The sequence below is a fragment of the Lathyrus oleraceus genome, chromosome 3, assembly GCF_024323335.1.
Source record: "Lathyrus oleraceus cultivar Zhongwan6 chromosome 3, CAAS_Psat_ZW6_1.0, whole genome shotgun sequence".
In the NCBI taxonomy this organism is placed as follows: domain Eukaryota; kingdom Viridiplantae; phylum Streptophyta; class Magnoliopsida; order Fabales; family Fabaceae; genus Lathyrus; species Lathyrus oleraceus.
The window spans coordinates 68,787,768-68,807,503 of NC_066581.1; the positions used below are offsets into that span (position 1 = coordinate 68,787,768).

General features: G+C 34.2%; 2 protein-coding genes across 3 annotated transcripts; one reads left to right on the plus strand and one right to left on the minus strand.

Annotated features, from left to right (window-relative positions):
• Window positions 1–367: 367 nt before the first annotated feature.
• LOC127132597 (flowering time control protein FCA) lies at window positions 368–7,437 on the plus strand. 2 transcript variants are annotated; one of them, XM_051061553.1, is made up of 15 exons: window positions 368–734; window positions 840–910; window positions 1,943–2,021; window positions 2,195–2,302; window positions 2,392–2,436; window positions 3,127–3,177; window positions 3,535–3,596; window positions 4,022–4,073; window positions 4,741–4,820; window positions 4,902–4,966; window positions 6,020–6,079; window positions 6,179–6,476; window positions 6,571–6,732; window positions 6,816–7,088; window positions 7,262–7,437. In XM_051061553.1, exons 1-15 carry the CDS (start codon window positions 551–553, stop codon window positions 7,313–7,315), a joined length of 1,644 nt encoding a protein of 547 aa, XP_050917510.1. In that variant the 5' UTR covers window positions 368–550; the 3' UTR covers window positions 7,316–7,437. The 2 variants fall into 2 exon arrangements, with proteins under 2 accessions (XP_050917510.1, XP_050917511.1); XM_051061554.1 differs by having other exon boundaries at window positions 2,195–2,277; window positions 2,385–2,436.
• Window positions 7,438–9,447: 2,010 nt separating this feature from the next.
• LOC127132598 (WRKY transcription factor 23) lies at window positions 9,448–11,208 on the minus strand. Its single transcript, XM_051061555.1, has 3 exons — window positions 10,413–11,208; window positions 10,155–10,301; window positions 9,448–10,065 (listed from the first exon to the last, which is right to left on the minus strand). The coding sequence occupies exons 1-3, from the start codon at window positions 10,745–10,747 to the stop codon at window positions 9,672–9,674; spliced, it is 876 nt and encodes a 291-aa protein (XP_050917512.1). The 5' UTR covers window positions 10,748–11,208; the 3' UTR covers window positions 9,448–9,671.
• Between the last annotated feature and the right edge of the window lie 8,528 nt (window positions 11,209–19,736).

Below are 19,736 nucleotides of genomic sequence, written 5' to 3' on the forward strand. Positions count from 1 at the left end.
TAATTAACGGATGATGTAAAATCCTTTTACACTGTCAGTGTATTTTAATTAAATCCATAAAAAAATAACAAATCCGATTAATAATATAAAGAATTTAATTGATATACACTGACAGTGTAAAAAATATTTACACTGTCAGTTAATCACAATCATTGATTTATTTAACATGTTTGACTTTTATTTTAACCACTTAAAAAATAATACAAACAGATGATTGTGATGCTACAGTGACCGTGCATAACAATTAATCTCTAATATAAAATCTATTAATACTTTGTAAAAATCTAACTAATTTTTTAAATTTTAAAAAATCTTCTAAAATAAAATTCCAATCTAATATACCCCTAAATACAACAAAACTTGTTTTTAACTCAAATATTGAGTAACACACAGTAAAGAGTAAAACAGTCTTCTTCTCCACATTGAGGAGCGGCAAATCGCAAAACAGAAAAGGGCAAACGCAAAAGCGTTTCTACTTCACTTCTTCTACTATAACACTACTAGGTCAGTCGTAACTGCGCGGTGTTCAACACTCCTTACTCAGTCAACGATGCTTGAGATTCAGAATGAACCACCGGAGCAAATCGTGAATTTCATCGGAGAATCAACAAACTCTCAATTTCCTCATAACACTTTCCCCAATCACGCAACCGCTCCAAATCCGAATCCGAATCCTAACTTCTCCATCCCTCGTCATCCTCCTCCTCGCAAACGACCGTGGGGAGCTTCTCCAGGTACGGTAACACTACTACTATCCTTTTTTTAATTTCTCACTTTTTTTTGTTATCATGATTTTTTAGTGTTGCGTTATTAGTCTCACAGTTTCTTTCTTGTTGCAGATCAAGTTGATATTCCCGGTCATGTTAAAGTTTACGTTGCACCAGTTCCTAGAACATTATCTGAGGCCGAGGTAATTCATCTTTTCTCAAACTCTTTTTGTACTCATTTCAATTTCTGCATATATAGTTTTTTTTGTATGTATGCTTGTCAATGATTTCAAATAGTGGTTATTGTTGTGCTATATCACTATAGCATACTGCAGAGTGGCGATATTTGAACTTATCGAACTAATTGTTACTGTTTCGCGATACACTGTATAGTTTACAGTGTTGTCAATTAACCATTATAGCGGTATGATACCTTTCCAGTGTAATGGAATTTCACAAACTGTTATTTTCTTTTTTCCTGCAATTCACGGCCGATAACATTGATGTATATATGTATATGATAGATAGATGCATGGGAAATGGTATAATCACTGTGGCCCTAACTTGACGAGTCCTTCTTTTTGATTTAGAACAATGCTTAAAATATACATGTGAGTTCAATTTTATTAGGTCTTGATTCTGTGCTGCGAAGAAGGGGTTAAGGCTCGTTTGTTGTTTTTCTTGTTGTAGTTTATGACCTTTATCTTCATTTTGCTACATTTATGATTCGTTCCGTGTACCAAACATGATTGTAATTTGAAACAGAATAAATGTAATTCTGTTCTCCGAATAACCAAACACCAAAGTCGAAATTGTCATTTCACTCTAACGATATTCCCATTCTTATTCCTCAAAAATCTGTGTATACACCAAATGTGCTATAAATGTCATTGTGATCCTCACATTATACTGTAGGGTATTATGATTTCAACCGTTCAGACATATCCTGTCCATGCGTTGCGTATAGAAGATTTTTGAGGGCCTTTCATGTGGCGTACTATTGAAAATGATTTATTTTGAAGTTCAAACTTCAAATCACTTATAGCTTTCCCTCTCTCGCACCAAGAGTGATATTTTTTTATTTATTAATTTGTTCATTTATCTTTTGACATTGAATCATCTTTTTAGCAAAATGATAAACAGTAAACACCATATTTGTTTATTCTCTTTCATTTTTTATTGTAGCTTTTCCTCCTCTTTCTCATTTCATTTTGTGCGTTTTAATTTATAATCAGCTCCGACTTGTGTTCGAAGGATATGGAACTATTGTCGAGGTTGTTCTTTTAAGGGATAAGGCAACTGGAGCTCGACAAGGTATCTATATTGAGTTATCAAGTGTTACTTCGTTTGTTTATGTCGCAATCTATTACTGCAATTTGGTTTGTCAAGGGTTGGGAGGAGTAATGAGTTTCACTTGATGCTCATATTAATTTATGTTGTATATATTCAAGTATTAGAATTAATCTAATTTTGTTTAACTTTCACAGGAAGTTGTTTGGTGAAATATTCAACATTTAATGAAGCTGAAATGGCTATTAAGGCTTTAAGCAATCAGTATATATTTCCTGGAGTAAGAAAAGTTTCATATATGATTGGTGACTTGAGCTGTTCCTTCGTGATAATCATCTGATTAATTTAAATACATCTTTCTGTTTTTGACACATTTACATTTCCTAGGAATCAGTTCCTGTTGTTGTCAGATTTGCCGATCGTGAACTTGAACGTTTTGGTAATTAATTTAACTTCTTTAAATCCTTTTGAACCAGTTATTTAAATACAGCATTACTTTGGGCTTGGGTAAGCCAGGATCCACTTAGCTAATAAACTAAAACAATTTTCTATATCCAGTTTGGTTATTTTATGAAATATATCTGTGCATACACTCTTTCAAATTTTTAATAAAAAAAGTCAATGACAAGAGATTTGGCAGTGTATTATGGATTCTATATGTACCTCATGAAATAAATGTTAACCAATACTTTAGAACTCCATACTAGTATCTATTATGGACTCAATATGTATCCTGGACTCCATATTTACCTTATGACAATTATTAGAATCACAATTTTGTTATTCGGTGCAATCTCTTCTATTTTTAAGTTTACTGTTTGCATTATACCTGTTCTTTTTTGTCCTGTAAAATGTGATTTTATGCTGCTATTTTACTGGTGTTGTCATGTCCCGATGATGTGGAATTGGGATTGATTTCATGGTGATGGTCCGTCAAAACCTTTCTATTTGACATTTAAATATTAAGCCTAAATTTATATTTTTGAAAGTTCACTCCTTCATGTTCATATTTTATGTTGACAAAGTAATAAAATACACTGATTACAGTGTATATGCCTGTAATGGGTAATTAAACTGACAATTCTTTTTGTATGGTTTATTTGTGTGGTTCCAAATTATTCTTTTGCAGGGCTTCGAGGGGGCTTCTGTCGAAACATGGAAAAGAAAGAACCTCCGGAAGGCAAGCTTCTCAGAGACTCCTATTTAATTATAGCCTAATTGCAACTTTGGTCCCCCTATTTTTTTTTTTTTTGGTTTTGATCCCCCATTTTAAAAACCACATTTTTGGTTTTGTGTTGGATTTTAATCCCCAAAAAGGGACCAAAATCCAACCCAAAACTTAAAATAGGGACCAAAGTCGCGGTTTTTAAAATGGGGGGACCAAAACAAAAAAAAAGACAAAATAGGAGGACGAAAATTGCAATTAAGCCTTAATTATATGATTGTCTAGTTCTAATATGATATTTTATTCTTTTATGCCATTGTTTTTCAACTGACCCTTTATTTTATTTTTGGCCGTGTTCCCATAATTTTTCAGGGGTGGATAAAATTTTTGTTAGTTACATAAACAAAGAGGCTTCAAGACAGGACATTGAAGAAGTATGCGTGACTGTTACCCTAAACAACAAATTACTAGTGCATTTTTCATGCCAATGGTTATACATGCTGATTGTAGAAATTTATTCTAGGTTGGCTGGATTATCATTTATAAATGCTGCCCAAGTGTCTCTTATTAGTTTATAAGTTTGAAATAGATATTAGATAGAGATATATTGGCTATTATGCGAACACTTGTGATGTTTCCAAGTAGAAAAAAAAGTCTTGTTACCAACATGTTGATATCTGTTAACATTTTGGTGCCTATTCAGTTCAGTAGGTTGATATGCTTAGTTTATTCTATATAACGTAGTCATTTATTTACATTTGATGTAGTATATTATGGAATATGTTTTTTAGTTTGCAAGGTTGTCTGTGATCTCTTAGCTTTCACACTGTATTTGAGTTTGTATGCATTTTCTCTGCAGATATTTTCCCCCTACGGGTATATAGAAGATGTCTATATCGTGCGGAATCGTGGTTGGTTCTTGATCTTTCCATGTAATGTTTACGTATGACTTCTGTGGCTTTGAAGAATGGACTTGTGCTTGATTTTGTCTTCTATGTCTTACCTGTCATTTATACTGCACGGTTAGGAGTTGCAGACCTGAAAAATAAAAACCTAGTGGAGAGGTATAATGAGAGGCAGCAGGCAAAGATTGATTGAGATGAAGAACCATGTCTGATCTCATTTAACTAAGTTTTGCTTCAAGAGTCACTTTTTAAAGAAAAAATTACAAGTATTGTTGAAGTCATAGGGTTAGTCTTTTAGGTATAAAAGGATGAAAATAATCACCGAGAACAGTAAAATTATATTCATATTGATGTGAATGATAATTTATTCTTGTTCAGAAAACAAAGCACCGGTCCTTAATTGTAGTCTTACTAATACTAGACTCCTAATCGTCAACAAGGAAACAAATCAGACTGTCAGGACTTATTTTCAGATATTCTAACAAACAAAATTACTAAATGTTTTGGAGCAGACATGCATAAAGAGAGAGGATCACACTTAATCCATGATGGACTGTTTGAGTTTTTGCTATGGTTTCTTTTAGCGCTAAGTCATGTATAGTTTATTTCATCCATTTTTTATTCAATGATATTTTGCTTTTATCTAACTTTTATGCATTTCTTGTTTTTCAAGGATATGGTTTTGTCAGATTTTCTAATAGAGAGATGGCGTTGGCAGCAATCAAAGGGTTAAATAGAACATTCACGATGAGAGTAAGGCTAATTTATTAATTGTTACAATATAACTCTGTTCACTGTTGAATGCTTGCTAAAATTGTATTCCTAATAATGCAGGGTTGTGATCAACCGTTAATTGTTCGTTTTGCGGAACCTAAGAAACCTAGGATGGGAGAATCAAGGTTTTGCTTTCTGACCTCTTAATTATTCATGCAACTTTGTATATTCCAGTTATTGTCATTAATGCATTAATGCATTAATGCGATACAAGTAAACAATGGTGTAGGCAATATTGTTGATTTTTAATCTATATTTGATTTGACTGAGGAGGAGGGGGGTTGGTGGTTTTCAATCAAACAACTTTATTTACTCGGCTGAGTGTCATTGAATCTTTAACCCAGTCCGCCAAGTGGAAATATTGAATGGATATTTTGTCTAACCCGTGTGCCTTGGCCAGATTGACCAAGTGAGCCAGATGAAATGGCAGTTGGTTAGCACCTAAGAACAAGTTAATAAAACCTGGTTTTGCCTAAACTAGCAAAATTGATACTGTTTTGATGGGCCAACACATTATAGGTCTGATGGCTTAGTGGTTTGAGGTGGAAGCCACTTTCAGTCTAAGACAAAGTTGCTTCTTTATAAAGCATTTTTTACAAAACATGTTTATTTATAATATCGGCAATCAGCATTTAAAAATCAAACACTACCAAAGTTTTTTTACATGTCGTCATGACCCAAAAAAATTATTTAATATGTATAGATTTAATTTAGAAAACTCAATGTCAGTGGTGCATAATTAACTCAATATTTTAAAAAAAAAACTCTTTGAAAGAACTAATTTGGGTGTGAGTTTTATTGAAGAAACAATTCATCATACATTAGAATATGAAAATAGTCTTATTCATGTACCGAATTAAGATTATATTAAATAAAATTTATAATTTATCTCACATTTTAATGTATTTTTTACATTTTATATTGTTTTAAACTTGTTATTATTTAATTTTCCTCTACCATATAAAAGCGTTATTCCTTGGATTTATCTGACCTATTTATAAAAAATAAATCCTTTTCTAAAACACTTCCTTTACCGAAGTTCAGTCCATCATATCACTCAGCCACGAACTGACTTTCCCTTCTGGTTCTCCAAACACTGGAATACTTGTTAAAAGTTTATTGTTATTGGGGATAGTTTGTAATTATAATTTATGTTCTATTTGTATGCATATCTATAGGGGCAACTACTTACCCGCGAATGCAAATTACGGTCCCAGTTCTCAAGAATCAGCAGTTTGGTTTGTTTTGCTTCTTCATCTTTCACTTCAGACTTCCTTTACAGATTGCAATACACATGCCACATGCTGAATATGCTTCTGTTTAATGGTTTGTCACAGGCCACTGCCGAATTTTTGTGATGCTAATACTGGAGGGAGTGTTGCGCATACTGTTCCACATCATTCCAGACTTCCACACCAGCAAGTTAATGTTCATATGCCAAATTGGGAACCTGGGGCTACTGTTGTACAGCAACAATTTCTTCCCCAACATGTACATTCACAATTGGCTCCAATGCCTTTGCGGCCAATTCAACCTCCCAACCTGCCTTCTCAACCATTTATTACTGAGGTGCAGAGACAATTTCATCCAGCAGATTTGCCGGTCCAAACTATAGAGCAGCAGCTAAGTTCTCAGGTTAGTGGCTAAACAGGTACTACAGTGTTTGGTGTTTCAGGGATGTTTTGGTTGGGGTTGTGACTTAAGTAAATTTTTGTTATTGATTTTCCAGCTGCCTACTCAGACTGAGCATAACAATTTAGTTGCTGTCAGTACCTCGCCTGATCTGTCTACTAATCCCGAAGATGAAGAGTTTCCAGAGTGTGACTGGAGTGAACATTACTGCCCAGATGGTAACAAATACTACTACAACTGTGTCACTTGCGAAAGCAGAGTAATGTTTGAAACTTTTGATCTTATTCACACAAACTTCTTTGGGTTTCTATTACTTTGTTGTAATGCTTACTGTTGGCGCAGTGGGAAAAGCCAGAAGAATGTGACAAGGAATCACAGAAGCAACACAAGCAAGATGATCACAGCGTTCCTTGCCTGCAGGAATCACAGAAGCAACACAAGCAAGACGATCACAGCATTCCTTACCTGCAGGAATCACAGAAGCAACACAAGCAAGATGATCACAGCATTCCTTGCTCGCAGGAATCACAGAAGCAACACAAGCAAGATGATCACAGCATTCCTCACCCGCAGTTGTCGTTATCTTCCTCTCAAGAAGTTTCTCAGAGGCAACAGGTCTATTCTTATTCGTAACATTATAAAAGCCATCTATACCTGCCTGTCTAGTTTAGACTTAAACATAACCATAATGCAATATCTAATTGCATACAAATAACCTCCCTTTAGTTAAAGGAGGGTACTGCATTTTCTACTCAATCCTGTTTTTCTGACGTCCTGTAATTTTGCAGGAAACAAATCACGATCACATGCAGTCAGAAACAAGTCCTGTTGAACAGGTGTGATTTTATTTTTCTTGTGATACCGGAGTCACATATTGTCAACAATTATAATTCTAATTATGAAGTGACCTTCAAATTGTTACAAAACTTGAGATTAAATGTTATTTATTTTTATTTAAGTTTCATATTTTCTTTAAAAGTAAGTTTTATTAAGAAAGGGATAGAATATAATCTAGATATTTAGACCAAAAATTCTCGACACACACTTAATTTTTCCTTTGGAGGGAAAGAGAAGGGAGATTGGAACTTGAATTGGGTTCAAAGTGTCACAATGGTAGGCCAGAGGGTGCTGTCAATATCTTTATCTTTATCTTGTACTAGTACCTGTATTGCTTATAGCTTGTAAGTGAAAGAAACGTGAAGTCGCTCAAAAGCTTAGCGAGCCTGATAAGAAATCTGTAGGGACTACAAATTTAAGAAGTGCAGTCCACTTTGAATTAGTCTTTGCTCTCAATTATTGTCATAATGAAATTGAATGGTGTTTTCTGCTCCAGTAATGCCATGTGATAAATGATTACCAAAATTTAATACATGTTGCCTTTCATTGTAGTAAAATAATAATATTAATAACTTTGAATCAATTGAAATATTACAAACTTGATTTTTCCAAGGAAAACTTGAAATTCAACATCGGCGTTGATTGAGTCACATTCTGTATAGAAAAGATTCATTGACGGTGACACAGATTGGGAAATCACATCATTCAGTGGCTGATTTGGTTAAAATTTTTTTGCACCTTACATAAAGCTACTAAGGCTCTCTTTGGTGCGCAAAATAGTTTTTTGAGCTTAAGTTATATTTTATTCATATCTTTTAAAAGGACATGTTCTATAACCATCATATTTTTACAACTTTATGATTTATATATTAATTTGTAGTTTTTTTTTATAAGATAATTCATATAATTTATAATTTATTATTATTTTTTCTCTATTTTAATTTTGTTATTTTAAATTAGAAAATTAAAAATAAAATTTATTAAATACTATAAATTTAATCAGTTAATTTATTCACTTCATGTTAATTTATTTGCTATCTATAATAAGATATGCTAGAAATATATATTATCTTCTGTTTCTTTTTAAGTGTATTTTTTCTCTTTGCAATAAATAATTCTGATTAATATTATTTTTAAAAAAGAAACAAAAATTTATCAAAAAAGTGATATTTAAAAAGGAGAAGGATATCTTCCAAACAATTTCGTCAGAAGAGTGAATTGATTTAATCATACATGCACTAATAAGTAAAAATGTACTTTTTTTTATTCTCTGTATTATTTTTATTATAAGCAAAAAAAAAGGTACTTTTTAAATATGTTATTAATTGAATGAGTTAAAAAAAACAAAGGGAGTAGTTCGTTGTAGTTGCACGGTTCTTCAAAAGTGGGGCATGATTCTTCAAAAGTGGGGCATGATTTCATGTTTAGATCTTGATCTTTCAGAATTAGATTTAATTGACTCCAATTCATTTTTTAAACTCATCATCTCATTGTTTTCAAATAAAAGAAAAATCATATTTAGTTATTACTACTACTATGTTTGAGTTTAACTTGCTCAATCAAAACTAAGCTTATAAAGAACACTAAACGGGCTTTTATCCCTTAGTTAATTTAGTTAAAAGAAGTCCTTATAAAAATCATATTCCGTTGTATGGTACTATGAACCAAATCACGAATCAAATCCTGTGTTTGAAGTAGTATTTCTTCTTTTGTTTAGTCAGCACCTTTTTACGATTTCTCTTTTTCTCTCTCTGTCTGTCCAATGAATCAAGTCCTTTAATAGATTTGATCGTCTGCATGATAAGAGCATTCACTCAATGAGCTTAAAGTGGATCGTTAATGGCGACTACTACACTTTCTATTGATTACTTCATTACATATTGGGACACAACTTTCGGCAACGCATCCTTCAAATTATAACACATTTCCCTATAATTCGTTTTCCGTAGATTACTAAGACAAAGCAAAAAGAGTAAAAGCATACACACCAATTGCACCCATTTCAAAACCTAAACCTAACAATCTTTACTACTCCACCACAGTAAAATGAATGCACATTCCAAAACAAAAAGTAACTAAAATACAAGACCAACAACTAGCCACAATCTTAAGATATAAAGAAAGGTGAAAGTGTGAATGATAAAAATATTCAAAATCCATATTGATAATAATTAAGATTTAAGACCTATATCTGTGCAAAAAAAGATAATATGGGTTTAGCAGTATATATATATATATATATATCATATGATCATCACTAATGGAGTACTTTCTCATCTAAGCCTCCTATATCTAACCAGCTACAAAAAAAAGTGATTCATCGAGCAGCATAAGAAATGAGATTATAATGATTTATCTACTCTACTCCTCTTCCTTAAACATATTTGAAGGAACAACATCTTGAAGAAGACCATGATCCATAACCCTTGGATTACTACAAACCAATCTCTCTTGAGGAATCTTTGAGGGAAAACCCATAGACGACAACGTATTGAAGAGAACCTGTTGACGGTGGTGATTATAATATGGAGACGACATCAAGTAGTTTTCAGAACCACCAAAGTTGGTGGTGGTGCATTCCGCTGCCGGTGGTGGTATTAGCGACCCAACATGAGAAACCGAAGAACGACCCATAACTGGATTTGGATGCGTGTGTTTCCCTTCGTAGGTTGTTACTACAATGGTTGGATCATTCAATGACCTCTCCACGTGTTTCTTCACATTACATGAAACACTGGTGCAACGATAATAGCTCCTATAAAAGGATACAAAATTAGAAAGTGTTTTCGAAGAAATTAAGAATAATGAATACTTCGTATTAAAGTGTTACTATTGGACACCGACCTCGGAAAAGGGCTGTTTTTAACAGCTTTTTGACCGTACTTTCTCCATCTGTACCCATCTTCTAAATGATCCACCTCACTTTTCGTCATGAACGCGATTCTAGCTTCTCTCTGTCTCTTCTGATTTGTTGTCTTCTTAGCTTTCAACCTTAATAACAACAACATTAGATCCCACAAATGTTCCAAATATCAAACAAAAAACATGAATAGAATCGAAACAAAATTAAAATAGAAGAGGAAGATGAAACTATTCACTCACTGTTTTTGGAGATGGTTATTGGCTTGGTCAACAGTTTTATTGTGTTCATCGTTGAGTGCTTCACTAGACGCAGATGAAATGGAAGAAGAGTTAGGAGTAGCAGGTTGTTGTTGACTGTTCAAAGACGTTTCTTTTCCATTTCCATTATTCTCAGCGAGTGATTCCTTTACATCCAAAGGTGAATCAAGCAAACTGTAACTATTGTTCATGTTCTGCACACCTAGTAGCTCCATGAAACTCCTTTCTTCAGATAAATCAAACATGTTTGTAAGTGAATAAGTAGGAAAAGATCCAATAGAATAATCATCCATATTCATACTCTTTTTCTCCATCATCAGAGTCAGAGATATAGATAGTTAGATAGATAAGATAGGGTTGGTTGATCTATATCTATATAGTAGTTTAGAGAGATAGAGAAGAGAGAGGGGGAGAGAGAGAGAGGGTTTTGGGTTTATAGAAGAAGAAAGAATGAGAAAGTGAAAGTGTGGGAATAGGAAAAGGGGGGTGGGGATAGAGAAACGAAAACTTGTACAACAAGCAGTAGTAAGGTTGAATGAACGTGGGAAAATGGAACATGACACGTAAGTTAACCGACAAATGTAGGTAAATTTATGGTTCGGACAAGGTTGAGCCGGTTGGTCTCACGATGCTTTCATACGTACCTTTGACTCAGTCTTTGTCTGTGTGAACGGGGTTACGGTTTGGCTCGAAAAACAAACGTTAACGCTGTTTGTTTCATACTCCTCGCTCTCCGACACACGCTTCTCCGTAATCACCGTCAAATAGTACAGTTTGTAACACATTTCGGTGGTACCATTAAATGCTTGATTATATAGTATCTATTTAATCATTCATTAATCTGGTACAGTATTTTTTAATGTATACATGTGGATTAATTGACGCGTGATTAAACAATAATCTATGAGATAATTAACGCGTAAAACGGCAAGGAAAAGCGCGCACACACTCACAAAGGTAAACAAGAAAAAAAAGATAGAAATAGTAGATGAAAACTCTTTCGGCAATTCTGACGGAAAAAGGTATGGGAAGGTTCATGCACGTGTGGTTTTAAATTGAGCCACGAAATGCATGCTAGTATAAGTACTTTGCTTCTTGCTACTTGCTACTACTCCTATCTTCAATTATTTTATTTGGCTTTTTCGGGTACTTGCTATATAAAAGTTGTTAACTGGATAGGAAATTTTTCGTTTTCCTTCACAAACGTTTATTATTAGCAAGTGGTTTTCTCTATTTCATCCCGAAAGTACTTATGAGAATAGTTGCATCTCTTTGATTAAAGCTTATACATTTTTTCATAAATTTACTTCATCAACTTTGCCTTATCAAATACACTTCTAACCTTAATTTTTTACTAGAGTGATGTTTCTTTTGTTACGAGAGCGGGAGTATCTCTTGACTCAAACCTCTTTCCCGTTGTCCATGCTCACATGGGTCGTAAAGTTATATCCTTAATTGATGATTTTGATTCAAAAAGGATATATGGTGTTAGAGCAAGATTTGTTCAAGCTCCTAAAAGATTTTGACGATAATAAATTATTTAAAGAAAAATAGGGTTTACTAATGGTTATTCTAGTATGCGGAATCAAAGTACATTAACTTTGATATTAATTAAGTTAATCACTTAAAAGAACCATTAAAGGGAAACAAAGTTGTTTTGAATCTGAAGTATACAAAATAAGTTTCCAGACTCTGATGAGTCTATCTAAGTATTCTAAATGCTAAACTTGAGCTTATCATGGAATCTAAAGATCATCAAACTCTAAAGACTGAAATCTTTTGAAACAAGCAATCATTGTCACAAGGAATGACCCTGCAACTTCTAAACGTGCTTTACCAACACTTCTGAAGGCTATGCTTCAAAGAAACTTGTCTACATCAAGTCATCAACTCTAAAAGTGTTTATCCATACCAGTTCTGATCAAGACTCTGATGAAGACAAGTTCAGAATCTATGAACTACTAGACTTTGAAATCTCACTCCAACCAGTTTCTGAAGACATACTTCAATTTCTGATCAAGCTTTAACTAATTCTATAAAAACCCTTTGAATTAAGAAGTTAAGTATTAGGATAACAAAGAATTTGAACAAGCTTCAACAAACGTCTACAAGAAGACTTCAAGTCCGAAGTTATCCATAGAAGATCACGTGACAATGATACAATACTTTATGTCTAACCAGCATAAAGATATGTTATCAGGATCTTATCTTTCCAACTGCTCTAAACTCTACTCTCTTCTCCCAATGTTTATGCTAGCTGAGTTTTGACTCGCTCTATTGTCCAACAACTAAAGATCTTTAACGACTACTTGTACCATGGTAGCTTCGACAACCATATGTACTATGGTAGTTTTAATCTTTGACAAATATATTCTAGAATCTATTTATAGATGAAGATTGAAAATATTCAAGAGTGTTCTGAACTTGTGAAGTTAATGGAACAATCTCTCTGAGTCTGTTCTGACCAAGATGAATGTGAGTTGAGGAAACGTGACTAAGTTCACATATATGTGATACCTGTTTACTGTATTGGTTGAGGGAGTCTGTGTTTTAATCAGAAAACACAAATCTATGAAACACACTTTAAAATAGAAAATATAACCAGAAGAGTTAAGTGTGTGAGGGCAGGGATGAAACGTATTCACATACATTTTGAAGATAAAATATGTGAATATGTTCATCAGAACAGAAAGACATAATAAGAGAAAATTTGTGCAAGGAGAGAAGAAGAATGACCACTTCATTCTTCGACACTTAGGAGCAATCAACTCACATTTGCTCAAGAGTGTAAACCTTTGTGTATCTGCTTATTTAAGAAGCACTCACATGAAGACATGGTTATACCAGATTCTCATGGTTAAGAGACTCTGAAGACTCTAGCCGCTGAGCTTAAAGCAAGTCTCTTGCTGGGTGCTTGAGCATTAAAGGCCTAAATGATTAGTGAGGCAAACAAGTCTCTTTCTATGTGATTGAGAAAAACTTCTTAACATGAGCTTAAGGTGGAAAGTCCTGAACATAGTGTTTAGGCAAGGAAGTCTCGAGCTGAGTGCTTAAGCATTGAAGTTTCATGCTTCTAAGCAGAACAGGAAGTCTCGGTCTGGGTGACTGAGCAAGAAGTCCTTAACATGAGCTTAAGGCAAGGACGTCCTGAACGGGGAGTTTGGGCAAGGAAGTCTCGATCTGGGTGATTGAACATGAAGTCCTGTACGAGTAGTTTAGGCAAGAAAGTCTCATGCTTGAGGGCTTGAGCAAAAGTCTCTTTTCGTGGGATTGAGCATGAAGTCTTGAGATGCTAGCTTAAGTAATTGTAATCAGTATGATAATAGTAAAAAACTCTTGTAATGCAAGGGGATTGGACTACTCTCAGTTTGAGAGGAACAAAGATATATTATGTGTCTATTTATTTACTTTTGCATTTATATTCCACTGCGCAAACGAACTCTGAAGTCAGACTCAGGTATGATTCATCCTCTTACTTATATCAGAATCTGAGCTTGAAACCTTAGGTTCTGAAACAGAGTTGAAGAAGAAAGAAGTAAAACTTCTCACTGCTGATACTTACTATAGTATCAAACTATGAATATGTTTCAGAATCAGAAGTTAAAAGAGATTTTTATGCATACACAATTCAATCCCCCTTCTTATGTATTCTCACATTCATATGGGAACTCCCAAGATGAGAGAGCTTACGCTAGAGATTCTTCCTTCGATGCCCTCTTGTTAGATGATGGCACTAGGAGGACCGTACAATTGTTTCCACACCCTTTTTTTTTGTGAGGTGGGAGCTTTGCCTTATCATAGTTTATCAGCCTTAGAGATGCAGACCACTAGATTAAGGAGATAAAATGCTTGGGATTCTGTTCACATTTTTCAGAGAACCTATACTAGAGACCCCAATGATGCCGAAATCAAGGATCATATGGAGTACACAGTTCAATTTGACATAGTTTTTTTATTAAACCGACTGAGCATTTTAAAGTTGATGAGCTATCCCAGAAGAGGGTGACGTTGATGGTACTTACCGGTACCATTAAGTATAATTGAGAGGCTGCATAAATGGTGGGGATCCCATTTGTTTTAAGTACCTAGACGACCATAGGCATGCCCAATATCGTGGTCGATGATCCATTAGATTGGCCAGTACTTCCCTTGGACTCATAAGAAAGAATATGCAACTACTTTGATGATGTTAGGTTCCCTCTTTTGAGTGTCTGTTCATCAGATGCCTCTATCCGAATTTGAGATGACCATCCTAAAACACTTGAAAGTTTCCCTATCTCATATTCACTTAGGGTCTTGGGGCTTCATGAAGATGTTCTAGTTTTAGCCAGTGCACATGTCTTGGAATCCTTTCTCGGGTTGCTCTTTAACTTTTACTATGTCGTGTGCACCTCCCAGAATGACATTAATGACCAGGGGCTTATCAAACTTCATCCAAATTGTGTTTGGTTCATCCCTTTCACCAACAACTGTGGCAATTTCTTGATTCACTCCATATTGGTGAAACCTCTTACTCTAGAGGCTTATCTTGCTTTTTTCTCCGACCTCGCCAAGTCCTCACGCTCCTGCAAGACTAGACTTCTGAAGTATCAATCTTTACCTTATTTCTGCTCTACAATCCATTTCCACCGCCTCAAACTAGCCCCCTTATCCAGTAAAGAGATTATGATGAGGGGAATTTATAATCTATACATCAAGGACTTGCTTATGAAGAGGAGTTTGTCCCCGACAAAGTATCTCCTTCCCTATAGAGGAAAAAACAATTTAATATCGACACCATTATGAGTGTGGCCAATCGTGGGGATGAAAAATAGATATTTGGTGAGGATGAAGTCCTATATTTTTTTTGGCATATTTGACTATATCTTGTATATAACATTGATAAATTGCAAATGATTTTCTCTCTCGCCAGCACTCAAAGCATAAAAGCTAGTTCTGCAGGCTAGGTTATTACGCCTCCTCCTATGACTTCTACACCTACCTATGTTGTCGAGACTATGCACCTGCCCTCGGGGTTGGTCAACTTACAACCGCTGTAGCCATTTTATCTGTGGAAGATCTGCCATAATATCTTGCTCCGGTGAAGATGGGTTGGTATGAGGATCAACATTTCCCTTTGGAGGGAGATTCTCTTAAACAGGTCCGCCTATCCGTGGATGCAACTTTAGGTCGGTCACTCCCTTCCTTCGGCTCCCCCATTCTTCCTTCCTGTATTCTCGCACTCTTGAGGAAGCTGTTGCCGTGTCCGTAGAAGACCCATCCTCTATCTAAAATCTTCCCGAGGTGGAGAAAATGAAGCTTCTTTCTGAGGTCACTTACCATTCTTAATGAGCCACCTCTCTGTTCTCTTTAGCTTCTGCCAGTTGATGTGATGTCTTAGTAATGGGTAACTCTTCCAAGGAAAGGGAAACTTGGAAGGGGAAATGGAAAGACATGGAAAAAAAGTTCTATGCTTTCTAGAAAGAGCTGGTTGGAATCCAAGAGAAGAATAAACTTACCGAGGCTTTGCAAGAGGAGGCGAAGGTCCACGACTCTCCTTCCATCCTGGCTGCTCGGATCCTAGAATTAGAATCTTCCCTCGAGGCAGAGAAGAAGTGACACCAGGGGACTTCCAATGTTGTTTCTAAGGTGGATCGCCACATAGAGGAGGTTTGGAAGACTCTTTAGCAAGAACATGAGTTCCATGCTACGGATCAGAAAGCTCACGGGGATGAGCTGACTGCTTTGAAGGAGAGAGTTTGAGAGTCTCTTTAAAAAACTGTGCATAATGTGTATAAAGCTCTTGGACAAGCATTGGCATCGACTAAGGAATTTTGTTCGGGCATTCATATTCCCATTGAATGGTTGTACCCTTTCAAAGCTTCTCTAGATGGAGTTTCGATGGATGACCAGATAGCGACATCTCGGGATGGACCTACATGGTTAGCACTCCAACGCCTAAGTCAGTTTAGAATTCAAGATGAGTGTAATGAAAAGTAGAGATAAGAAAGTGTACATTACACTTCACGTGATATGACTTTATACCTCACGTCATTTGGAGTAAACTGCCATTAATTTGACCTTTAACCGACCCAAAAAAATAAAAAATAAAAATATATATTCTACCTGCAAACCCGTCTATCCGAACCAATCATAATTAATTCTCAAGACTCATATCATCATTATCATGGAAATTAAGGCTCTGTTTGGAAAACCCCATTTTTGATAACTTATAACTTATAAGCTCATATGACAATTTAGACCTGTTTGGTAAAAGTCTTTTCATCATGAGCTTATAGCTTATTTTACTAGCTTATAGCTTATTTTTTAGACGCTATTTTAAATATCATTTTATCCTATAACTTATAGCTTATCATCTTTTCTTCTATTTTTATCCTTATTATTTTCACAAAAACTCTCTTTATCCTTTATAATTTATTTTAATTTAAAATAAAATAAATATGTATTAAATGTCTTTTATGTGATTTTACATTTATAAGTTAGTTAACCGTTAATTTTACCAAGCACTTCAATTAACTTATCAACTATCAGTCATCAACCATCAATTATAAGCTATAAGCTATCAGTCGTCAGCCATCAGATATAAGCTATAAACTAGCTTATTATGTCAACCACTATTTTTACCAAACAGATCCTAAAAAAGTACATTCAACTTCAAGAAAAAAATGAAGCATCGTTTGTGGACATGTTATGCTATTTAATTTGATTTTAATTTGTTATTAGAAAGTCGCTAATGTACCGTGCTAACCGAGGATATAGTTGAGAACCACATTCATTACTATACTAACTGAAGTGACTAATTATATATTCAAAGTCCTTTGTGTGAGAGGTTTTTCTTGTTAGATATTTTTTAATTAATAATGGAAAAATTGCTAGTCTAGTGTTTATAATTGAACACTATTACACTATAAATTTTTGGGTTAAATATGTTTGTGGTCCTAAAAAATATTTCATATTTTATTTTTAGTCCATGCAATTTTTTCCTTTAAAGAATGGTCATCCTAAAATTTTCCATCCACACTTTTGGTCCCTCCTACAACTTAGCGATAGAATTAGCGACTGAACGACTAAATTAGTGACGGTTTTAGCAGGAGAGACCAAAAGTATGGATAATTTTTTTTAAGAAGACCATTCTTTAAAGGAATTTTTTTTAGGGACTAAAAGTTAAATATGAGATATTTAGGAGGATCACAAACATATTTAACCCAATTTTTTTTATAGTATTATGGAAAATTAATTATCGCAAATTATTTTTTTCAAATATTCCTGCACATTTTTAATGTACCCAGTCAATCCAAACAAAATCAAACCGTTGTTTCTCGCTTCAGTTTGGTTTGGGATTTATCGAGTTTTTATAGAAATCCTATCCAAACCAATCCTTATATTTGTAATCAGTTTGGGCATCAGATTATCTCAAAATCGAAGCAAACCGGTCCGCGAACACCTCTACCTCTTATTTTAGCAAAATTTTGTTAAAATCTGAATTTTTTTTGCTATGTAATTGAATTTTTTTTGGTTGATTTCAAGTCCGCGCCACTGAGACTATAATGTATTATCCACTTTATGAGTGAGAGCCCTCATAATTTTTTCTTTTAGAGAAAAGGCCTAATAGATTGAGGAATGTAGCTCTTGTATATAGACTATCTTTAACCTCCAATCCCAAGCAACGTGAGACTATTTTGTCTAGTCCTGAACAACTGGCCCCTATTGAGGCTAAGGGGAAGAATGGGAGTTCAACCCCCCTTTTAGCGGCAGTGTTATAGTCGATCTCAAGTTTGCGCCTCTGTGGCTACGAGGTATTATCTGTTTTGCGTGTGATAACCCCCATAATTTTATTAGATATCACCATAACAAATAATATAATAAAATTTATGCCTCACCCAACAACCAATCGAGGAATAAACTATAGGCGTGCCAAATTTTAATGTTCTAAATACTACATATTCCCTCAGTTGAGCTGACAACCGAGGGAAAAGGTTTTTAGCAACCCTCATTCAAATGTAAATAATTGCATTTTAATGCCTTTTATTTATTTTATTGTTTTATTTATGACATATTCCCTGAGTTGATTTGGCAACCGAGGGGAAATTTTTCAATCAACTCCCTTCGAATTTCAAGAATCATTTTAGCACATATGTTTCATTAATTATTTTTTATTTATGACATATACTCTCGATTTTAGTTGACAATTGATGAGAAAATTTTGGATCAACTTCCATTCGAATCCAAACAACTGCATATTAACGCCTTTTATTTATTTTATTTATGACATTTTCCCTTGGTTGAGTTGACAACTGAGGAGAATTGTTTTGATAAACCTCATTTGAATCTCAGCAACTGCTTTTTAGCGTATTTTATTTTTTATATATGACCTATTCTCTCGGTTGATCTGACAACCAAAGAAAAAACTTTTTTTCCAATTTAAAGAAAAAATTAAGTAACAAATATTTGTCATCCATTTATAAAGTAACAATAGTCAAGACATTACCAACTCATCAATCCACATGAAACATCAGTGATACACATGAAACCCTCAACAACCAATCAAAATATGAATGCCACAATAATTCATCTTACATGCAAAATGCTGAAATACAAACTTAACATAATGAACTCAATGATAATGAAAGCAATTGCATAAAGTACAACACCATTCTCTGAGATGGATTGTAAGAGTAGAAAAAAGTTTCAAGGTTTGTTCCTTGACATAATCTCTTCTCTTGTAATTGCTAAACTTATTTTCTTCAATGCATGCTTGTTAAAATGGAATTTCATCTAACCTTATTATCTTTATACTTGAAACATATACAAGTAAAAACCATTGAGCTTGAAAAGCACCTAGGTGTGAAACAAAACTTATAATTTGAGTTTCAACAACTTAAACCGTTATTAAATGTGTTAAAGAGTGTCTAAAATGATGAAGAAAATTCATAGTTTATCAACAAATTTGATATTTTATCGAAGAACTAGAAAAATTGAATCAAATTCTAATTGTTAAAGAGTGAGAGATGAATGATGAGTTATAGGAAGCTCGAAAATCATTAATTCATGTAAGTTATTTTTCAAATATAACTTAATTTTTTAGATTATTATTTTCTAAATCTATTTAAAAGTTTATACGTTCAGTAAGGGGTTGGTTTACTCTATGTTAATTTTATGGTTTAGAATGAAGTAAAATCTCATCATATAGGTTTCCCCTCGGCTAAAAGTCCCAACTAAGGGAAAATTTGGGCACGGTAGTTTTTCACCACAATTCTTATTCCAACTTAGGGAAAAAGTTAATCTAACGTGCAATTTTGAAAATAT

What these genes read in the sequence shown, in the direction of transcription:
- LOC127132597 (XM_051061553.1), top strand. Translation starts at nt 551, where the DNA reads ATGCTTGAGATTCAGAATGAACCACCGGAGCAAATCGTGAATTTCATC. An exon ending in ACCGTGGGGAGCTTCTCCAG is followed by an intron (nt 735 to 839) that starts GTACGGTAACAC and finishes TTCTTGTTGCAG; the next exon opens with ATCAAGTTGATATTCCCGGT. An exon ending in TCGTGAACTTGAACGTTTTG is followed by an intron (nt 2,437 to 3,126) that starts GTAATTAATTTA and finishes ATTCTTTTGCAG; the next exon opens with GGCTTCGAGGGGGCTTCTGT.
- LOC127132598 (XM_051061555.1), bottom strand. Translation starts at nt 10,747, where the DNA reads ATGATGGAGAAAAAGAGTATGAATATGGATGATTATTCTATTGGATCT. An exon ending in AATAACCATCTCCAAAAACA is followed by an intron (nt 10,302 to 10,412) that starts GTGAGTGAATAG and finishes GTTGTTATTAAG; the next exon opens with GTTGAAAGCTAAGAAGACAA. An exon ending in AAAAACAGCCCTTTTCCGAG is followed by an intron (nt 10,066 to 10,154) that starts GTCGGTGTCCAA and finishes ATCCTTTTATAG; the next exon opens with GAGCTATTATCGTTGCACCA.